Raw genomic sequence first — 20508 nt, 5'->3', positions numbered from 1 at the left:
TTGCTCTGTTTACATACCAAATCTGAAGTTCTAAGCCCAAACTATTTGTCACAGTATCCAACTTTAATAAAATATCTATTTATTGGAAGATGCCATTTTCTTCCATTCTCTTAAATCACAGCAACTGATTCTTGTCAAATTGTTCCCCTCCTTTTTCCCCTCCCCAGAAGAAAGCAGTAAGACTTATAGAGGAAAATTTACTCCCATCCAAAATTATGCAATATTAAAATTGGCTTTATCTTCCAGCTGAACTTTGTCTAAGGTCAAATGAAATGAAACTTCATCTGCAGGGAGATATTAGAGAAGTTAATACATCGGTTGTTTTGGTTTTAAGAACACAGTCGTCGTGATTTGCAATCAGCCCAGATTAAAAGATCCAATGGTAATAGAGTGCAGATCTGTGCTCATGAAGTGTCTGCAAATCTCTTCATGAGTTTAATGGAACAAGCAAAATCTCCTTTAAAATGGTCTTCTTAGGATCATTTGCCAGAATTAGGAGTCAGACCCTCCAAGTACTTATACAAAATGTGACTTTCACAAGCAGGCAAGAGCCTGGGATGTGAACCACTTACTTTCACTGATGAGCAATTGTCTCTGTCAACAAACTCTTCACCTTATGGGACTGTTCACATATGAAATACATTTACCTGCTTTAGTGTTTATAGGATGGTATCTTCAGCTTGCAGATTGCACCTGCACTAACAGATTCAATTGGACAGTGCCACAGCCTGCTGTGCTTCCTCTTTTGAAATATGAGGCTGTATCCTAACATCTGAGCGATAACCTCAAGCACTGAGATTAACAAAGTGCAGAGATCAAAGCTTTGCTGCCTGCCCTCCTCAGTATCCAGCCCTAAGAAACATGCCAGGCCTCTCATGTTTGGCTCTTTCTGGCACAGAATACACATTCCCACAAAGATTTTAATATCCCGTATCTGACTCCCAATTTTAATTTCACCTTAACTCATTGTATCTAAAAAATGAAGTATAGAAAGAAGTTACTAAGTATTTTTGAAAATTTTAGGCCAGGGACTACGAACAAAAGCATGCTCTGTCCTCACCTTGTAAAATATTTCTGAGTTTCTAAACAAGCTTCATGCCTTCACACAGCTGGTAAATGTTTGCTTAAAAATATATTCAAACAATCCTCTTGCAAAGGATTTGTAACATATAGACTTGAGCTTCATTTTGGAAGGTTCATTTACATAGCACATACATGGGTTTTAAAAAGCTGCCTTTTATTTATTCTAAACTTTCCAATTACCAGTTTGTTTATACCAACCACCACAAGGAGGTCTCAGAGAGGTCACTCAAGGAATAATATATTCCTCTATCTCCTTTCCCAACTACGTTCATGGAGCCAAAGTTCATTTCCTTCCATGAATAATCCTAGTGTCCTGGTATTATTCAACCTGTAATCTGCTAATAAGCAAGAATAAAATATTAGCAACTTTAAATAAGAACAAGGATAAACACTGAAGTGTTGTGCAGTCATATTGCACCATTATTTTTAGACAATCTGTTTTCAGCGGAGACCGCCACAAAGGGTTGTAAGCAGTGCATGGCTCATACCTGTCCTACACACATTTGCAGTCATTCTAGGCTTCTAATATTTATGGCATTCAGAAAAAGAGACGTATTCCCCAGGAGAGCTGGAGGCAAACAGCATCCCAAAAAAGGAAGAGAGAACAATACGCTGAATCCATCAAAGTTTGTTACTTCATAGTCTTTTCACAGCCAAATAAACATTTTACAGCTGGAGGGCTGCATTAGCCAAAATAACAAATGTCCTGAAACCTGCTAGAGATTTCAGATTAGCCTGCCCAATGAAAGAGTTTGATCCCATGCTTTATACATTGGACTTGTGCATGGACAGAGGCAAGTATTTAGTGTACAGGTCCTGCAGAATAATTACCCAAATTTTTATTTTTATTTTTTAAACAGGATTAACTGAGTTTGGGGGGAGACTTGCTTTGAGTTTATTTTTTTAAGCAGGTTGTGGCCAAGCCTGCTGGAATGTATTACAATCCTCTGTAGCATTAGAAGTGATTGCTGACCTTTCAGAGAGCTTCAGATGGTCAACTTTGACTGGTAGATTCAAACACCACCCACTTTAACAGTGTTCACCTGGGACATTTTCTTTCAGTCCTTTGCACAACCCTGATTTTTTGGCCAATCATCAGATGTCTTAGGGATGGTTCCTTCGAATACTGCCATCAGCTGGCAAATTCCAACATTTCTCCTTCACAGATTTTTGCTTTTCCCCTCCATCTCTAGAACAAGCTGACTGTAGTCAGAGCTAGTTTGGGCAGGTGGGTCATGCTTCAAGCTGAGCAGTTTGACAGTTGTACAAGATGCTATCTAATCACTGTACCTTGGCAAGAAAAAGCTGTTTCTTGAGACAAATTTGCCCAGCCGTCCATCTGAAGAGATCAGAAGCAAGACCTGAATTCTGCCAACGGTTAGAAGGGAAATCCCTGATATACATCCAAAGAAACTGATGCTGGAGGCTTGAAAGCTTTAGAAGCAGGTCACTGGAAGTGTCAAATTCTGGGATGTCTTCAATACCAAAATGTTTGCAACAGATTTCCTCCAAGCTTTGCTTGGTTGTGTGGGAGTCACACAGTTATTGAACAGCGACAACACTTCACACTCTACTGCAGTACTAGGTCCTCTGGATGATTTCTGTTCAGCACAGAAGCTGAACTCACCTGGCAAAGAACATCCATTACCATGGACAGAGCAGAGACAGAACAGAGAAGTCAGTCTGACTTCAAGCAGGCAAACTGGTAGAAACTATGACTAAAATAGCATAATCACAAACACAACAGCTGTAACACAACTCATTATAGAAAAAGTGAGTGCCTTGTTTGCCTTAGTCTTCACTGACAAGGCCTCCCAGGTCTCTTCAGGGTTCAAGGAGGGACAAGACCTACCAGCAGTAGTGGCCTACACAGGCCCACAGAACCAGAAAGGCTGCACCCAAAAACGCGAGCGTGCCCAGGGCTGATAGTATTACAAGACTGCTCTCTGTCAGCTTTGAAAGGAGGTGGAGACCCAGAGAGGCCCACTGTGACTGAAGGAAGACAAAAGGACCATCCAGGACAGTACAGGCAGTCAGACTCACTTTGGTTACAGGGTCATCTCATAACTATTTCTGGGCACATGAAAGAGAAGAAGACTGGCAACTGCCAGCATGGATTTACCACGGGTAAATCATTCCTGACTAGCCTGCCTGCCTTCTTCAATAAGGTGACTGGCTTTGCAGACAAGGAGAAGAGCAGTGAATGTTATTTAGGCTGATTTTAGTCAGGTTTTCAATGCTGTCTCACACAGTAGTCTCATACCCAAGAGCAGCTCTGCTGAAAAGGCCCGGGGGTATGGCAGACACCAAGCTGAGCACAAAGCAGCAGCGTGCCTAGCAGCAAGGAGAGCCAGCAGCACCTTGAGCTATTTGAACAGGAACCCATGGAGGTTTTTGATTTTTGACTGGTTAAGGCCCGGATCAAGCTGGGCTAGCTGCAGAGCTGCCCCTGCTTGGACTAGAGGCCTCCTGAAGTCCCTTTCAAACTGAATTATTCTGTGATTTTAGGAAAATCGTGTTTACAAATTTCCTGGGATTTTTTGGGAGGATTCAAAGAAGTGAATCAAAGGGTGAACAGTCAACATAATATACTGAGAATTTCAAAAGTGGTTTTGAAATTCTTGAACAGTGGTGTGATTGTTTTGTTTTTTGTCATTTTTGTTTTTGGAAGCTAGTTTCTTAAGAATTGTTGGTGAAAGGCAACTGTATCTCAAGAAGAAACCCTCTTGTGAGTCAGTAATAGTTGACAAGATAGGAAATCAAGGCTAAGAAGTTTACAGTGGAGTGAGGCTGCCGGTGGTGTGCCAGAGATCTATGATAGGACTTGGACTATTCAGTCTATTCATAAATGGTCTGGAAAAGAGATAAATAACAAGATGACATTTGCTGCCAAGATGAATTTCTTCAGGACACTCGTACCAAAAACAGCCTGCGAAGAGTTGCAGAAGTAAGTTGCAGTATTGAATCACTTAGGGAAGAAAAGAAAAGAAAAAAAAAAAAAAAGAAGTTCTGTGTCAGCCAGCAACGTATTACACATGAAAGAAAACAACTCATGCTATACACAACAAATAAAGGGCTCTAAATTAAACATTTCAGCTCAGGAGACAAATTTCTGAGCTCGTTGACAGTAGTTCCAGTAAGGAATGCTTATCATAGAGAAAAAGAGCAAACAAAGTTAAGAAAGGTTGTCAAAAAAGCAAAGGACAAAGTACTCAGCATCTCTACGTCACTGTCCATGGTGCACATTCAACACACAGGGCCACACTACCAAGGGGCAGATTTGGTCACTCATTTCAGAAAAGATACAGAATTAGAACATGGGAAGAGACAAATATGATAGACCTTTCCACCTGGAGACAGGCTGATAAGGGCATATGAAAAAAGGTTATGAACTCAGGAACAACCTACTAGAAGTTAGGGCAGAATCAACAAAATCAACACGTCAAATCCAAACAGAAGTATATGATTGATTTGAAGATAGTTTGCTTTCCTTCTCCTCCAAGACACTACCACGTATTCATCATGGCTACTTCCTGAGGTTGCCAAAACAGACGTCATACATCGGCTGAGAGCTCCTCATGAAGCACGCATGTGGGAAAGTTTGCATGCTTTTGCTGCATTATGGAACTCATTGCCACAGGAAGTTGTGCAGGCCAAAGTTGGGAATATGGGGAAAAAAAAAAAAAAAAAAAAAGATAAATTCATGAGGGATAGATCCTTCTATTAGACACCAGTGGACAAAACCATCTTCTGCTTGGGAAGTTCCTACTTCCCAAGTAGAAGTGAGAGGCTGAAAAGACAGGCTTGGGGAAGGCTCACTCTATCCAAGCCTTTCCATAGGCACCTGCTGCTATCCAAGGTCTGTCAGTGACACGGGGCAAGAAGCAGCTTTACTCTGAACACTTCTATATTCCTACCTGCCCAGCTCTCTGAATCGGAAACCTGAAGTTTGCTTTTTAATTCCTGAACCACTGTCTCTCATTGAGCAAAGAGTGAAAGGAGATGCATGCTAAAGGCACAAAGCTTCTGAGAAAGGTGCATTGCAACTCTGAGAAAAGCTTACATCATATATAAGTCATCTGGCTAATTCTTCTTAAAAGTCATCTGCTGGCGAAATAAACAAAGCACAAACTTTCCCAGATGTGTACTTCATGAGGAATTCTCAGTCAACATATGATTTATGACTTGGCATCGTCAGAAAACACAAAATCATGATTCAGAGATGAAATGTAGATGTGGAATTGCTATGGAAGGAGACGGAAAGGGTTTATTCAGTGATCAACCCCAACTCCTGTATTGGTAAACTTTTTCACTGCTTGCAAATGTTGCACTGGACAATTGTTCTTCCTTTAATAGTAAGAAGATTAAGGCTCAGTGTTCAGATTCCCTTTGTTTTCCGCAAATGTTAGCCAACTAAAATTTCCTGCAAATCTGTCAGGGTAAGCAATTGCATTTTTGCACCATGCTTCTCCACAAAAGAGGACAGGCAAGTTGTCTCATTGGACTTCTGCTAGAGACGAGCTTTCCATGCAAGTAGCAAGACTACCCCTACAGAAAGCAATTCTATTGATTTCTAGCATGCTTATCAGTAGAATCTCCTTCTGAATCATAGACAACCAACTTCATGGAGACCCAAAGCACTAAAAGAAAAAAAAAAAAAAAAAAAAAAGAATCTATAACAACTAAAAGTAAAGAAGATAGGAAAAGACACACTGGGAATTTCATTCAGTCAATCATCCCCAGTACAAAACAAAACAAAGTCTATCAGGAGCGGGGAGGAAAGCAATGGGGAGAGAAAAACAGCAGAAATGCAAGTGAAAATAGAATGACAAGCAATGAACAGTGCCAATGTGCAGTATATATATCTCCACAGATATTTTGGCAACCTTGGCTAAATGACGATTTAGCCTAGCATCCATCCTTCCCAGCTCATCTGCTTGTTAAAGATGTCAGTTCCCTTGCACTGCCTACGGGGGTATTTTGACAGAAACGTCACCAAGGACTCATTGGTGTTGTTTTAACTTGGCATCATTGATGTCTTTGCTTTGTTTCTGAATCTCTTCTTACAGCTGCATTTCTCTCCCCCCCCCCCCCTTCCTACGACACACTCAATGGCTCAATAGACTGTGCCCGAATGAGATGGCTTCCTCATTTGTAAAACTTTCATTGGAAATAAAGACTTCCTGTAGAATCACGTGGGTCTCCCGTAAAACATGCATGGAAGAAAGGGTTTTAGATAGGAGCAGTGTCACACAGACAAAACACTGACCAAAGAACAAATGAGGATAATACGATGGAGAAAATGTATAAAGCCTTAGATATCTCCAGTAAAGTGATGTTTAATCCAATTGAGTTAAATATGTTTTAAGCAGTGCATTAAGGATTCAGAGGTGATGTCAGACAACAGACAATGGAGGGAAAAAATAGAAAGATTGGAAAAGTGGGAAGAATACGATAAGGGAATTGCAGCCTAGAAAAATTTAGACTACTTTAACAGAGAAAAACAAACAATCCAAATTTATTCACTGGTGGAATGCTGCTAGGAAAGGAGAATGGTCCTGGAGTGCCGACAGCTAGGAAACAGCACCCCAGCAGCCAAGATGCTGCACACCCGCATGAGGGAGAGGTTGGCCCCTTGAGTAGTTAAGTGGGAGAGGTAGTGCACAGAAATAGGGTAACTTCTAGAACTTGTAATATAACCTCAGCCTACCAGGAAAAACCGGGCTCAGTGAAATCAGGCATTCAGTGGGACCCAAGAGAATACTCAACAAATGCAAAAATAGCTGCTGCTGCTTATTAACTGCCTCTTTGGCATCCTCAGGTCAACGGGGAACTCCATAAGCAACCTCACTCATGGAAACTACTCAGAAATATCCCATGTACTCCCTTGTGGGCACTGTCTCTTCCCCAGGGCCCCCTCCACATGTGACCAGTTATTTCAGCTGATTTTGAGGTTGGCCAGAGCGAGGACCAGATTCGGACTGCCTGCATGGCAGACTCCATCCCTAGGCACACCTCTTGGGAACCTGCCGTCGGGACTGAACTTGTCCTGAGGAGTGACTGCACAAAATTTGAGGTGGACCATCCAAGCTGACAAGCTGGAAGGAAGAAAGAACAAAACCTGTTAAACTCAGCAACAGGAAGTGCCCAGAGAATGAAAACTCGGTACAAAAGGAACTACATGAGTAAGGAGATGAGAATAAGGAGAATTTAACTAGAAGAGTCAAGATTTCTTGGGCTGAAAAAAAAAAAAAAAAAGTTTCTTGAAAGAGAAGCCCGCAATTTGAGTCATTTTTATACCAAAACTGTTTAAAATAAAAAAGTGCTTGGAGGACAGGGGACAGAATGACAAAGTAGGCCTTTCCCGATGGCTGCTAAAAGTTGGTTTCACTTCAGCTCTACCGGTGTAGTTTTCCTGGCCTAGCAGCATTGCAGCAGTGAGATCAGAGTGATCCCGGAGGTCTCAGCCTCGCAGAGCACTCACAAATAAGCTGCGTTTCCAGCCGCCAAGTAGTCCCCCATGAGGTCCGTGGGACAACTCATACATACTAATCACTTGTAAGGACTGGAGGTGATGGATACACAACATTTTCAGTCTTTGCTGTGGCACTGAGAACTTAGCTGTGAGTAACTACCTTCATCCCAGAGCACAGCCAGCCACCCTTCCTTCATTAGTATTATTTGCATTACTCAATCCCAGGTCAGAACTGAGTCTTGAGTACTTGGGTATATTTCTACTCCTATTATCCTGCCCATCTTTCTTGAAAAAAAACGTTTGTGACAGTGTCTTCAGTTATATCTGAAGAGAAATATGAACTAGAAGCAGCTGAGCCAGCTCCACAGACTTCTCAGCCCCATCCCTCACCCATGCTTTCTTCCATCTTTTCACTTTAACTAGCAACACCATTTTTTTTTCCTTTAAAGAAAACAGAATACCCATCATCTTTGCAATATTTTCTTTAGAATATTTAATTTTTGTTCCCTACCTAATCACAAGGCAGTATGCATTTTTAAATCATCCAGGCAAAATAATTACAAAAATAATCCAGCCAAGTGTAATCAAACTGCAGGGTTCTTTATTTTCCTGGCCTCTTAATTTAATTTCACATCCTGTGGTCTTAAAGAAACATTGGGATATCATCTTGTTATTGTTTAGGTTGTGTGCCTGTAAAAATGAGGAGTAATTGGTTCTTTTCTTACTCACTGCCACACAGAAAACTCATATACCAGATAGAATATTTTTGGAGTAAAGACTTGGGGATAAATCTCACAGATGAGCACAAGACAGATTCTTAGCTCCCATTTTCATAGGCAAAAATCAAACGGAAGGGTAGTATTTCCTATCCAGCTGTAAAGGAAGAGGAACCCTTGTTCGATTGTTTGGTTTTGAGTATTATTTTGTAAAGACTGGAACTGCTTTGATAAAATCTTTTGTTTATAAACTTTCTCAACACAGTGATATGGATTCTGAAGTGATTTTTGTCATTTTACCCATGAGAATAGTCACAGCACAAAAAGCTAAATACAGTCGCAAACTTCTGCCTGTATCTTGGATAAACACTGAGAATTCCTTGCTGTGTGGATGACTTTAACAATGCTAAGACCTCAGAAAAGGAACATATTGGTAATGAATACAGGTAGTCTCTTCCCAGATTTATTATTTTTCACTTGACAAAATCAATCACATGAGGTTAATGGGGCACATATACGTAGCTCTATCCAAACCTCCATAGTTAACATCTGTTCGAGAAGACTGACCAGCTGATGGTTTTGTGTGTTAATAACCTAAGAGACCATCACAGCTCAGTACTAAATATTTTTTAAATGCCTACAAACCCATTAAAATCAATAGCAATTAGGCCAAAACACTGCCGTACCACAGCAACAACAAGCATGAAGGGGCATAGTCCTCTCTCTTCAGCCAGGAAGCTTGGGTAGAAGAGCTCTTGGTTTCTCGAGCATCGCCACATCTCAAGACCTGCTGCCCACAACGGCGAGCTGGAGAACCCCAGGGACAACCCCAGACAAGGAGCAGAGTGCCCACAAAGAACACAGCTACTGCAGCTCTAACCTGCCTTGCATCAGCTCTACTATAAATATATGAAAAGGGATTTCATACACACATACACGCTTGCTCTAAATTGGGTACGGTGAGGAATCTTTCTGTCATTCAGACTTGCACATTCTTTTCACAAAGGCCTGAAGCCTCCTGTTTTCTGAATTTTCTTGATCAGAAAGTAACGAAATATTCTGAGCTCTTTTGGATATTTGTTTTTTACCCCAAAAGAAATGGTTACAGCTTGAAAAAGAATCTCATTTTTAAATCTAATGCTTAAAAGCACTCTATCTTACATCTGAAGTAATGGCTGATTCCATTCTTGGATTTGTTCATTTTTTTCTTGTAAGCTACTGCAGTGACGAGAGCTTTTCTTGAATTCCAAAAAGAAAACTAGACTGAGTCACTGCATACAAGCATCCTCTGCTTATAGAAACAACATTTTCCTTACAAAGTACTTTGTTTTTAAGTCAAGGGATACGGGACAGGACCTTAGATTCTGCATTCCAAGCATCGGCTAATGAACTTGCTAAAGTTAAGTTGCAATAATCATATTCTCCATGGGATTTTGGCTGTCGCTATAGTCACCTTCTTTCCTTCAAAATATGCTTTTCATTGTTCTACTGCCCTTTTTCCAATTGCTCTGCAGCCAAGTTCTTGGAAAGCAATCACGCTTCTTGTTTAGGATTTATTGCTAGTCTTTTGCCAATAAGGACACGCACAAATCTCTCCTGTGATCATCCTGCAAAAGCAAGCTAAAAATACGGCAATATAAAACCAGGCACATTTTGCATGTTAAATGGCATCAGTGTGCAGTCACCAAAAATTTCTGAGATATATATATAAAAGAAGATTGAGCCTTTTGGCTAGGCTGATCAAAGGTACTGCTTGGGTGCCATAAATAAGTTTATTTTAGAATCCCAGTCTCCTCAGAAAGGGAAAAAAATGTGTTTTTGTTGTGTTTTAGTAGCTGCAACATTTTTTCCTTTTATCAGGTTTACACAGTAAAGTTTGTGCTTTAGAAATTTAAGGTCTGAGGAAAATAATAGTTTATCTTCCAAACTGGCTGCCTTAAGACTAATAACCATGATGACTAATGCCGTTATCGCTAAAACTTTAAAGCGGTGAAAACTGGTCATTTGTTTGGTTTTTACAGGATTGTAAAGGATCTTGCTATTTCAAGTTGTATTTAGGTTTTGAAATGTGTTTCAGGTTGTCCAAGAAAATTCATGTGTGGAGCAGCAGCAGATTATACGAGGGAACACTGATCTTATAGCTCGGAAATAATGGCTCATGACAAAGAGTATCTGGGAAATCACCATGCCTTGGCCACGCTTATCTGACCATATTGCTTGTTTTCCATACAAACATTCTGGTGTAATCATCAGCCTATTTGAAAGACTTTTATCAGCTTACTGCTTTTTACAGGCAGGGGTAGAGTCAGGACTGTAGGGATCTGTTTTAAATCTTCTCGCTGCTAGGACTGTTAAAGTGCCTCTGAAATTTGGGAAGAGTCAGTCCTTGGTCCCTCCGCAACCCTTCTCCTTGTTTCTGATGAGGTCCTCTCTTAAACAGCCTTAAATTGGGAAAATGAATCAGGACTCATTCATGAGCCCGGGTTCCCTTTCAGCAGCTTGGTGTATTCCAGTTCCTAATGGCTACGTGATTCTGTGGTTCAGACGTGATCGCTGAGACTCAGAAACAAGAGGGCTAATGAAAAGATCCAGATAAATGTTTCACCACCTCATAATTTGGGGTTCTTACTCAACTTGAAATGACTGCGATTGTTATTATTCTGCTGTTCTTTTTATGATTCTCATCTTTCTTGTCTTTTCTTCTCTGCTTATTCTTTTCCCCAGGCAATAAGAGATGGTCCCAAATACCTATTTGGTTCCTATAATTAAACCAGATGTATTTTCTATTCAGTCTGAAAAGGGACTGGCCATTTGTGCAATAGGATTTTGCATACAAGAAAAAAGAAATGATCATTGAGGAAACAACATAAATTCATTCCTAATAAATTATAAATGAACTTTGAAATGCAATAAAACTCCATTTTTTTCCTATGCTCAGGCTGGTAGACCTCTGAGTACAAATAACTCATGTGATTTTTATCTCAAACTTTATATTCTGCAAGCAGATGATGATTTCCTGAAATTCATTCTCTGCTTGAAATTATTCAGTGAAATACATTTTTGTATGTGAATTGCATTTACTTTTTTTGTTGCTCTAATAAGATTACTCATGTATCACAAGGCATCAGTTAATTCTGGGTGTGCTTCTCATTGTAATCATCAGGATTCTGGTACGAGTATTTGTATAACAGTTATAAAACTTGCTTCCCACTATTTCAGCAAAGAAATCCACTTTGCATCAGTGGTTGCTGTAATAAAATTTGGTCACAAAGGAATTTACACAAGGGACCCCAGAAAAGCCGCTCGCAGGGCCAAAGCAAACGAGTTGCAAAATTTAAACCAATATTTGCTAGAAAATGTTTGTGCTGGTCACTCGGCCCTACTCCTGAGGCCCTTACAAAAGTCCTCACCGCTGGACTTAACACTGCAGGTCTTCCTAAAGTTTAGTTTCTCTGAAACTAATCTGAAATATTTTTTTTGATGCCGATATTGGATTTGCGCTCCCCTTTGCAATTTTGATAAGACTTCTGCTTTTACTAATGGCTGCAGAATGGATCCCATTATTTCGCTACCTCCAACATCAGATACCGCACCGCAAGCACCAACAACCACCTAACGGAGCTAACACAGCTTCTGCTTTTGACTTCACAAGTGCAAGCACACATGCATGTACTTGGCTGCGGCTACCTGTTCACCTAGCTACCTCTATCCACACAGCCTGCAGGACCTGGAACGAGCTTATTCTTAGGTACCATAATCCCCAATCTATTCATTTGGGTTTACTCTTGGTCTTCAACACGCTGTCCATCTTCTCCATCTGTAATGGCATCCACTGACATTATTCCCTGCAAATTTTAAAAACACTTTACTCACAGAAGCTTGCGCACAATGATAATTAAAAATCTGGAAACAGGGATAATAACTGTGATTTGTGATGTCAGGTACACAACGGCTCATCCATTCTTCATTTCAGAAAAATTCAGCTCCCTCTCCCCCAAATATAAAAGTTTTATAAATAAATAAGCACCAGGCCTCAAACATTGTTGCTGGAACTTCGTGCAGAGTTAGAAGAAGGGTTGGAGTACAGTTTGGAGTAAGCCCTGATAAAGCTCTGCCGTTTGGATGGGAGCGTCAGCTTCCTTCACACAACTTAACACGATAAACAACATTGCTGTTACCATCTTGCTGAGGATGGTAGAAAAGGGCCATAAAACTGAGTGGCATATTCAAAATTCCTTGCAAAATATTGGCTCTCAGAAAACAACGCACAATAACTGTAATTAATACCAGTCCTTTAAAGTATCCCTGAAGTCTTCTGAAATCTAACCCAGTACTACACTGCTGGGAGCAGCGACTGCATCCTGAACAGCACTGGAAATGACAACAGAAAATCACAATTCTCCAGGAGAAGACAGAGTTGTAACGCACCGGTCTGCTCAACAGAAAAATACCTTTGCCCTGAGTATTTAGATTTTATTTTTTTTTCCTGGAGAATCGCAGGACTTTACTCTTTAGCTAAGCCTCACAAGTTCAACACCCCCTGAGTTATATAAACAGTATTTTACAATTCGAGCTATTTTCCCCAGCGAAGGGATCACTCCAGGGGAGCACCGTTTCAATGACCCCTTTTAGCAAGCCAACATTGCATTGCTCCTGCTTCCATGCCTTCGGCGGGACCAAGCCCGAGGTGCACCCAGGCAAACAAACCCCAGCCGCAGGTTGCACCGCACCTACAGCCGCCCCTACGAGCAGGGGCTTCCAGGAGACAACAAGTTGCAGCAGAGGCTTGAGATGTGTTATTTGAAAGGGTAAAGGACGTGAGGGTTAGTGCTGGGGGGGGAAACAAGCCAGGAGAGAAAAACCCCACCGGCAGCAAGCGCTCGCATCCCTGGCAGCGATGCTGCGGTCGGGAGGTGCCGGTGCGCGGCGCCCACCCTGCAGCGGGGGTGCTGCCGGCAGGGCCCCCCCCAAGGAGCAGTGGGGGGACACCTTCGTCCCCCCCTTTGCTGGAGGAGGAAAGGAAAAGCGGAGAGGGGAGAAAACAGCCCCGCAGGGCTGCCGGCTGTCACCGGGCTTTCCGTGGGGTGGGAAACAGGGGGGATGCTCGGGGGTGGGGGAAAAAAGCGGGGATGCTTCGGGGGGATGCTCGGGAGGAAACAAGGGGAGATGCTCCAGGGGGGGATGCTCCCTGTGGGGATGCTCCTGGGGGGGAATCCTCTTGGAGGGGGGAGTTCCCAAGGGCCACGCAGCGGCTTCTCCTCGCCGGCGGCTCCGGGCACCCCTCGCCCCCTGCCGGGGACCCCCCGAGGCTGAGCCCCGGCTGGGAGCAGGAGCGGGGCTGGGGCCAAACGGCGGCGGCGAGGGGCTCCTCGGTGGCTCGGCGGTCGTCCCCCTCCTCGCCCCCCTCCCCAGCCCCCGAAACAACGCGGCCAGAGGCGAGGAGCGCCCGCTCGGAAGCGCTGCGGTCCTGCCGCTGTCCCCGCGCAGCACGGCGAGCTATTTGCGGCTCCGCCGAGCCCTCCTGAATGAATGCATCCGCAGCTGACCTTTAACAATAGGCGCTGAAATAGCACAATCTGCGGGACCCGGCTCTGGGTTATGGTTATGGGGGGGGGAGGTGGGGGGGGAGGAAAGGCAGCGGGAAGGAAGAGATGGGTGAATATTGTAATCACGGCGATCTCGTCCGCTTCCTTTCCCAAAGCTCCTCGCGCAGAAGGAGGGGGGGAGATCAGCGATATTCTCCCCCCCGGTGCCGGGGGCTCTCAGCCTCACAGAAACCTTCCCCAGCTCCATTGCCCCGCGCCCCCCCCTCTCCCATCCCTCTCTCCCAAGCAGCGGGGTAGCGGCGCGGCGCCGAGGATGCTCGGTGTCCCCCCCCCCTTTCCCCTCTCCTCCCGGCGCTCTCTCACCTTCCCTGGCTTTCAGCAAGACGGTGTTGGCAACGATGTTTTCCAGCTCCATTGACGAGCTCGGGCAGCGCAGCTCGGCGGCACTGCAGCAGGACGGCGCCGAGGTGCGGAGCCTGCGGGCGCCCACCAGCTCCTGCCCCTTAGCGCCTCGTCCCCCCGGGCATGATCCTTCCTCCCTCCCTCCCTTCCTTCCTCCCTTCCACCCTCCGGCCGAGCTCCCCCGGCGCTCCCCTCTCTCTCTCCGCTACTCCATCCTCCCCGGCGGGCTGAGGGCTGGGGCGCTCCTGCCTCCCTCCTCCTCCTCCTCCTCCTCCTCCTCCTCCTCCTCCCGGGGGTGGGGCACCGGGAGCGGCCCCGCAGCCCCGCGCAGGCGCCAGCCCCGCAGCCGCTTCGGTGGGGCTGGTGGGGGGGGGTCCCGGGGCACGGACAGACCGACGGACAGACGGACACAGCGCCCCGGGCAGCCCCCGGGGCCGGGGAGCTGCGGGGGGCACCGCGGGGGCGGCCCCGCTGGCGCTGCCCTGGTGCCGGGCGCCATCCAGCGGCTGCGGGGTTTGGGGAGCCGCCGGCCTGGGTTTGATTTTTTTTGGGGGGGAGGTTTGGGGGTGGTTTGTTACGGGTTTTTCTTTTGGTGTTTCATCCCGAGGAGGAGCTAGGCTGGTGGGAAGTTTAGGCTGAGCCCTAAATGCTGGGTGCGTGCGAGGGAGGGATGCTGGTGTTGCTGGGATCGATAGCGCGTTCGGCAGGTGGGGCGAAGAAAGAGGGATAAAACCCACCCGCTGCCCTCACCAGCACTCTCCCCCATCAGCATGGCACTGATTAAATCCACGCGAAGCGAACCAAATCAAATTAACATGCGGCTTCTTGTAGGTGGAAGGGAGGCACTGCCCTTTCTCTCCCGTTCTGGTCGCACCGATCGTATTTCTCCCTGCAGCCGGGCAGAAGTGGCTTGCAGCAGCAGGCTGCCGCTGGATGCGTTTCCTAAACGCAGGAGATAAATGATAAATGCCCTTAATGAATAATATCTCGGACATTAGGATCATGTGGCTATAATAAATGCCTCCTGTACCTTAGCAAATGCCAAAGGTTGGAGCCTGGGAAGCTATTGTTGCAGCAGGTGCCACTGCTGTGCATAATCCTCCCCATCCTCCCTCCCGTCACTTCAGGAAACGTTCAGGCTCCGGTAGCCATGCCGTGCTGTGGTTACTTTCTTTGTAATGCCAAGTTCCATATAACAGTGGTTGTGCCTGTAAGTACCGGAAGATTTTTCCCTGATTAAATAATTCTTGAGGGAAAAATTGCTTCCTGGAAACCAGAGCCTTAGCACAGAGATGAGGCTCCTGAGGAGTGGCTGCCCTGCGTGTTGTTTGAGCACTTCTGTGCAAGGGATGATGCTCACATCTAAAGAGAACAAAAGGAGTGAGGCACTTGTAGATCCTAAGTTTGGGTGTAAAGCAGTATGTGCATCTGAGGGCTCTGCTGCTCCCCTTGTATCCAACATCTACATACTAACGTGCTATGCACACACAGTCATCTGCAGCGTTGCCCTGTAAAACAGAATTACAACTTCGGAGTGCTGGTGTTGTCCTTTGTGAACATTTATTTAGTTCCTGAAAGAGTAACTAGCAGAATTATCAGAAGAGTTAAAAAAGATCTGCATGGTATTTGGTAAGTCCCGCTGAGCTACTTGGTGTTCATAAACGGCCCAGCTCTGAAGTACTTGGAGTTCCTGGCACCCAAAGGTACGCTTACCCAGTCCCTGCAGAAACAGGAACAGCAACTGAACGAATGTTGTGCTGCTGTCTGGGTGGTTAATGACACCAAGCTGGATGATTTTGCATTGAGGTGGGTGAGGAGCAGTGGAGTAAGCGGCTGAGAGAAGGGAGTGGAAAGCTGAGCTCTGCTACCGGGTGCGAGATTCTGCAAAAACACGTTTGTCTGAGTTACACAACTACACAGAGGGCAGCAATTCTGACTTCATTTTTATCAGTAAGAACAATGGAGTGGGTTTTCCTAATGATTCTTAGAGCAACTGAGAAAATAAAACTTGTTTCCAGTACATCTGAGTCGGTTTGGTGCCCTAGAACAAGAAGGAGTTGTGCTCGCTATCACAATGCCTGCTTTGAAAAACAAATCGAGGCATCCCATCCTGGCTGCATCCCTTTCCTAGCTCAGACTCTAAAGGCTGAATATAGCACTGCTACATGACAGAGCTCTGCTTCAGCTCGGGGCTCTGATGGATGGCCCCTTTCATGGATGTGGCTCCCTAAGGACTGCCAGATCAATTGCCCTGCGCAGACCTACTTGACCCAAAGTCCGTGTGTTGGTCTCTGCAGAAGCCACCAGAGCGTTTGGAGCCTTGCCTTATGACTTTCCTATGGCTGTGGGCATCTTCATCATTGTGCCACCTGGAACACCTGGGTCACAAAAACAGCAACAAAAAATATTAGGAAAAGGTACATGTATTTATATCAATTTTCTCTTACAACAACAACAAAATATTAGAAAGAAAAACATTTATTTATATGAATTTTCTCTCAACAACTCAGCCCTTTAATTTTAGGCCATGTCCACACCCCATGTAATGGAGCAGTCAGGTTCTCTGTGAGCGAGGGGAAAAGAAACTCTTCATTATCAGGAAATCCTTGAGTCTCTTCTACTGCTTATCTTATTCTATCCACTGGTGCAAACTCTGGTGCTGAAATACATGAGCATGGACTCGAAGGCAGCGAGGCAGGTAAGAAATAGGCAGGTCTTTTTTCAGGCCTAAGGACCCTGATTCAGTGGTTGTGGGAGCAAAGGGTAAAAAATGGGTTTGAATCTTGCAGAAGCAGCTAATTTGGAAAGAAAAATAAAAAAGTAAAGGTTACAAAAAAAAAAAAAAGGTTAAATTGAAAGATGTGTTTTCTATGGTGCTTAATGCATTTGGTTATTCTGCTTGTAAATAAAACATCTTTCGTTGGAAGCCATTTGAGAGTGGCTCAGGAAAGCACTTTTTGAGTGGCGAACACGAGGGCGAAGCCGGGCTGGCAGCCATCTTCCCTTTATGGGAGAAGAGAGGTTTGTAAATGAAATGCCAGCACCGTGCGAGCCCCGAATGCATCAGCGCAAGGCGAAGAGGAAGGCAGCAGAGCGGCGGGCGATGGATTGCGAGCGGCTCTGACAGATGAGTCATCGGCAGGGTGGGCTCCTGCAGCTCCGGCCAGAAGCAGAGCACAGCACACCCAGCGTTATCCTGCCCCCACAGAGATGGCTCGGCCGCAGCACAGCCTGCTTGAAAGGGCAGGATAAGACCCCAGGTGAGCCAGATGCCTGAAAGGGTTTTGCCTCCTTCTTATCGCTTGGAAACATGCCCTGACAGGAGCTATCGCCTACATCCATGTTCCAGCACGGAATGAATGCTGTAAAGTTTCTTCGTGACCACCTCGGAACGGGGCTGTGTTTGCAATTGCTCCCCAAACTTGCCCTACAGAGGGTTCGTTTTGTCACCTGCCGCTGAGATGCTGCATCAGCAGGTGGGAACATGCAGGCCCACGAGGAGGCAGCTGCAGCCTTGTGTGGAGCCCTGTGCAGAAGGACAGAGGCTGCCATCTACCAACAGCCACGGGGTGATGCATCGTGTTCTCGAAACCTAACTTTTTTTCCTTTGCTCTAGGTGAAAATGTTCATGCCTCTGTAGCTTCTCTCCTTTTCCAAACCTTTTATTGCAGTTATCTGTTTCCTCAAAGTAGAGGGCAATTGATTGTTACAGCATTTAAGCATATGGAATGAAATAATCTTCTAGAAGAGCAGAATTTATTTTTTAAACAAGCATCCCATTAGCAGCACAGAATCTGACATTCAATGGCCCACAGCAGCAGGAGATCTGGTTTAGGATTTCCTTACCCCATTCATCAAGCTCAGAGAGAAAAGCTACCTTTCCACTAACATTTTGTTGCACTAATGGTGATCTTCCAAACAGCTCTTTAAAAACTGACTTCACAAACAACAATGGTAGCAATATACAAGTAGTACCTAGTACTTCTTAAATCAGCAGATCTCAAAGCTTTTGTTTGTTTGTTTGTGGTGTTTTTATTTGTGTTTGTTTTTTTGTTTTACCAGAAAGGCAAATTTAATTATTCACAGACAGGGAAAAAGGCACTAAGTGAGAGCAGGCAGATAGGTGTCATAACCAAAAATTGAATTTACATCTCCCATTATCCATTCAAGTGCTTTAGCCCCTGCTCAGCACCTTGTAATGACACAAAATTCTCTGCTAAAGCTTGCTGAACTCCTGGGAAGTCTTTCACAAACTTCAGATGTCTTTGAATTGAATTTAAAGACTCCAATCCTTCAAACACTAACACGCACTGCTGATCGCTCACTGCACCATTACGAACCAGCAGTCTGCCACTGCAGGAGGAGATGCAAGATCAGGGCCTGTGGTTTCCCTGATCTTATTTTTTTGTTTGTTTGTTTTCCATCACAGTCTCAGCAACACCATGCATCCTGATTTCAGGAGTGTACAGTGACACAGCAAAGCAGAAAATCAACGAGATACAGAGAAAGATGAGCATGTGGTACCGCTTGGTAAATCCATTTGCAATTTCAGATGGCCAGAACCAGGTTTAGCAGCTGCTCCGGTGTGCCCCAGAAGTGCTGCTGAGGAAAAGGCAGAACTCTTTTGCCAGGTGCGCTTTGGCAGAGAAAAAGTCCACCTTCAAATCCTAGGGATGCCCAGTAAAAAGCAAAATGGAAAATAAACCCCTGTGCTAAATGGCAGTAGTTCAAGTTCTTGCCCAGAAGTCTGGGAAACTGAATTATGCTGCCTTCATAACAAAGCATGAGCAATATTTCCCCACCTGCAAGCCAAGTGTTTAAACAAAGAGTTTTAAACAAATATAACTTTCCAGGGAGAGGGGAAGGACACCGTTTTAAAAAATATCAACTGAGAAATTGTGAATAATCATCTGCGGGTGAGACAACCATCCTCAGGAAATCCTAGCAATAGCCTTTTTTTTTTTTTTTTTTTTTTTTCTGCTACAATACAGCTCCCACAGCTGAGGGAAAGGAACTGCTATGGCCTGACCGTATCCCTAACTCAATTTGCTGCCCAGCCTCAGGGGAGCTGCTGCTGGGCGAGTTGGTCTGTTGATGCAGAGGGATGTGCCATTCCAGCAGACATGAACACAGACGTGCCAATCTGCACGGCTGCTCGAGGAGTCAGCCCAGGTACTGGCTGAGGTTTCTTGGCCAGTCTTCGCCGGTCGTTGCCCTGCAGGTGACCCTTGCTCAGCTCCATTGCTCATTTTTCTGCTGGCAGCCCTCACAGTGTCTCAGCAGTGGCACTAAAATCTCCCCAGGCTGTACTGTGCAGACAACTGCTCCTGCCCTCTCCATCTGCTGTTCTTCCTGGGGGCTCCCAGGGCTGCAGGCTACAGCACGGCTCACCCGCAGCGCATCTGATGTATTTTCTGACATGGAAATAATTTACTCACTTCCACTTTCCGGCTTTGAGGGTTTTTAAAGCAAGAATGCCCCAAACTTTTAGGTAACAGACATGCAAATAAGCTGAGTAGCTCAGCCAGCTGGCTCCCCTTGTGCAGCCACCTTCCCAGCGGAGTCCCTGTCGGGCTGGTACTTTCAAGCAGCCCTAGTTCATCAACAGGAGCCAAAGCTGAGCTCAAACACATTCAGGTTTCCCTTAGTGAAACACTAATGAGAAGAAAGGAATGTGTGAGGTTCCTTAACTCAGAATATGCTGGTTTAGTGACCACTTGTCCATACCTCTGCACACATTCTCAAATGCACTCTCAGGGCTTTGTTAGGAGGTGCTAAGCCTGAAGAGAACAGCTGCAACATCAAAAGCAGTAGTGATGTATGCTTGAATTCAAGGAAATTACTGGATGCAGGAAGCAGTTAGACTATCATGCTGGTGGACCTTGTACTGAGATATCCACATCCCTAATTGTCCACATTTTCCTTCCCCCTTTTCTCACCATGGCTATAGGAAGGAACAGTTCATCCTTCACACCCTTGTGCAGAACACCTTCATTATATTCGTCTCCTTTTGGGCACCTCCATCTTCATCGCAAGCTGACAGCTGCCCAGCATCTCTGTACCATATGAGTAGATAACATTATACTCTGCTGGGCAGAGATTTCGTGATTACCAGAGCCACATTTCCACCTGTTTTTGGCATCATCTGTATTAATAAATTCAGAAGTGCTACAGAAAGTCACGAGGAACTGAAACTGGTGTGTCTATAACAGTAAATGTACAGAAATGTGCCCGGTGTGCTTTTGGATGGCACCGACTAACACTGTCCCACACAGTTCCTAGGCAC

The 20508-nt window shown here is 44.9% G+C and overlaps 1 protein-coding gene and 1 long non-coding RNA gene across 4 annotated transcripts in view; both read right to left on the bottom strand.

Moving 5' to 3' along the window:
* GRK5 (G protein-coupled receptor kinase 5) overlaps positions 1-14379 on the bottom strand; it is a 164778-nt gene extending 150399 nt beyond the window's left edge. Inside the window, exon 1 of one of the 3 annotated variants that reach the window (XM_084525618.1) lies at positions 14184-14379. In XM_084525618.1, coding sequence (XP_084381744.1) covers positions 14184-14235 — 52 coding nt within the window. In that variant the 5' untranslated portion in view covers positions 14236-14379. The remainder of the gene's footprint in view (positions 1-14183) is intronic. The other 2 variants (XM_084525620.1, XM_084525619.1) reach the window with 2 other exon arrangements.
* Positions 14380-15765: 1386 nt separating this feature from the next.
* LOC311439662 lies at positions 15766-19041 on the bottom strand. Its single transcript, XR_014694888.1, has 2 exons — positions 18747-19041; positions 15766-16600 (listed from the first exon to the last, which is right to left on the bottom strand). It is a non-coding gene; the product is annotated as an uncharacterized lncRNA (long non-coding RNA).
* Between the last annotated feature and the right edge of the window lie 1467 nt (positions 19042-20508).

Source organism: Aythya ferina (genome assembly GCF_964211825.1).
Source record: "Aythya ferina genome assembly, chromosome: 7".
Classification (NCBI taxonomy): Eukaryota; Metazoa; Chordata; class Aves; order Anseriformes; family Anatidae; genus Aythya; species Aythya ferina.
The sequence above is the reverse complement of the archived record's forward strand: the minus strand, read 5'-3'. Positions and strand labels throughout refer to the sequence as shown.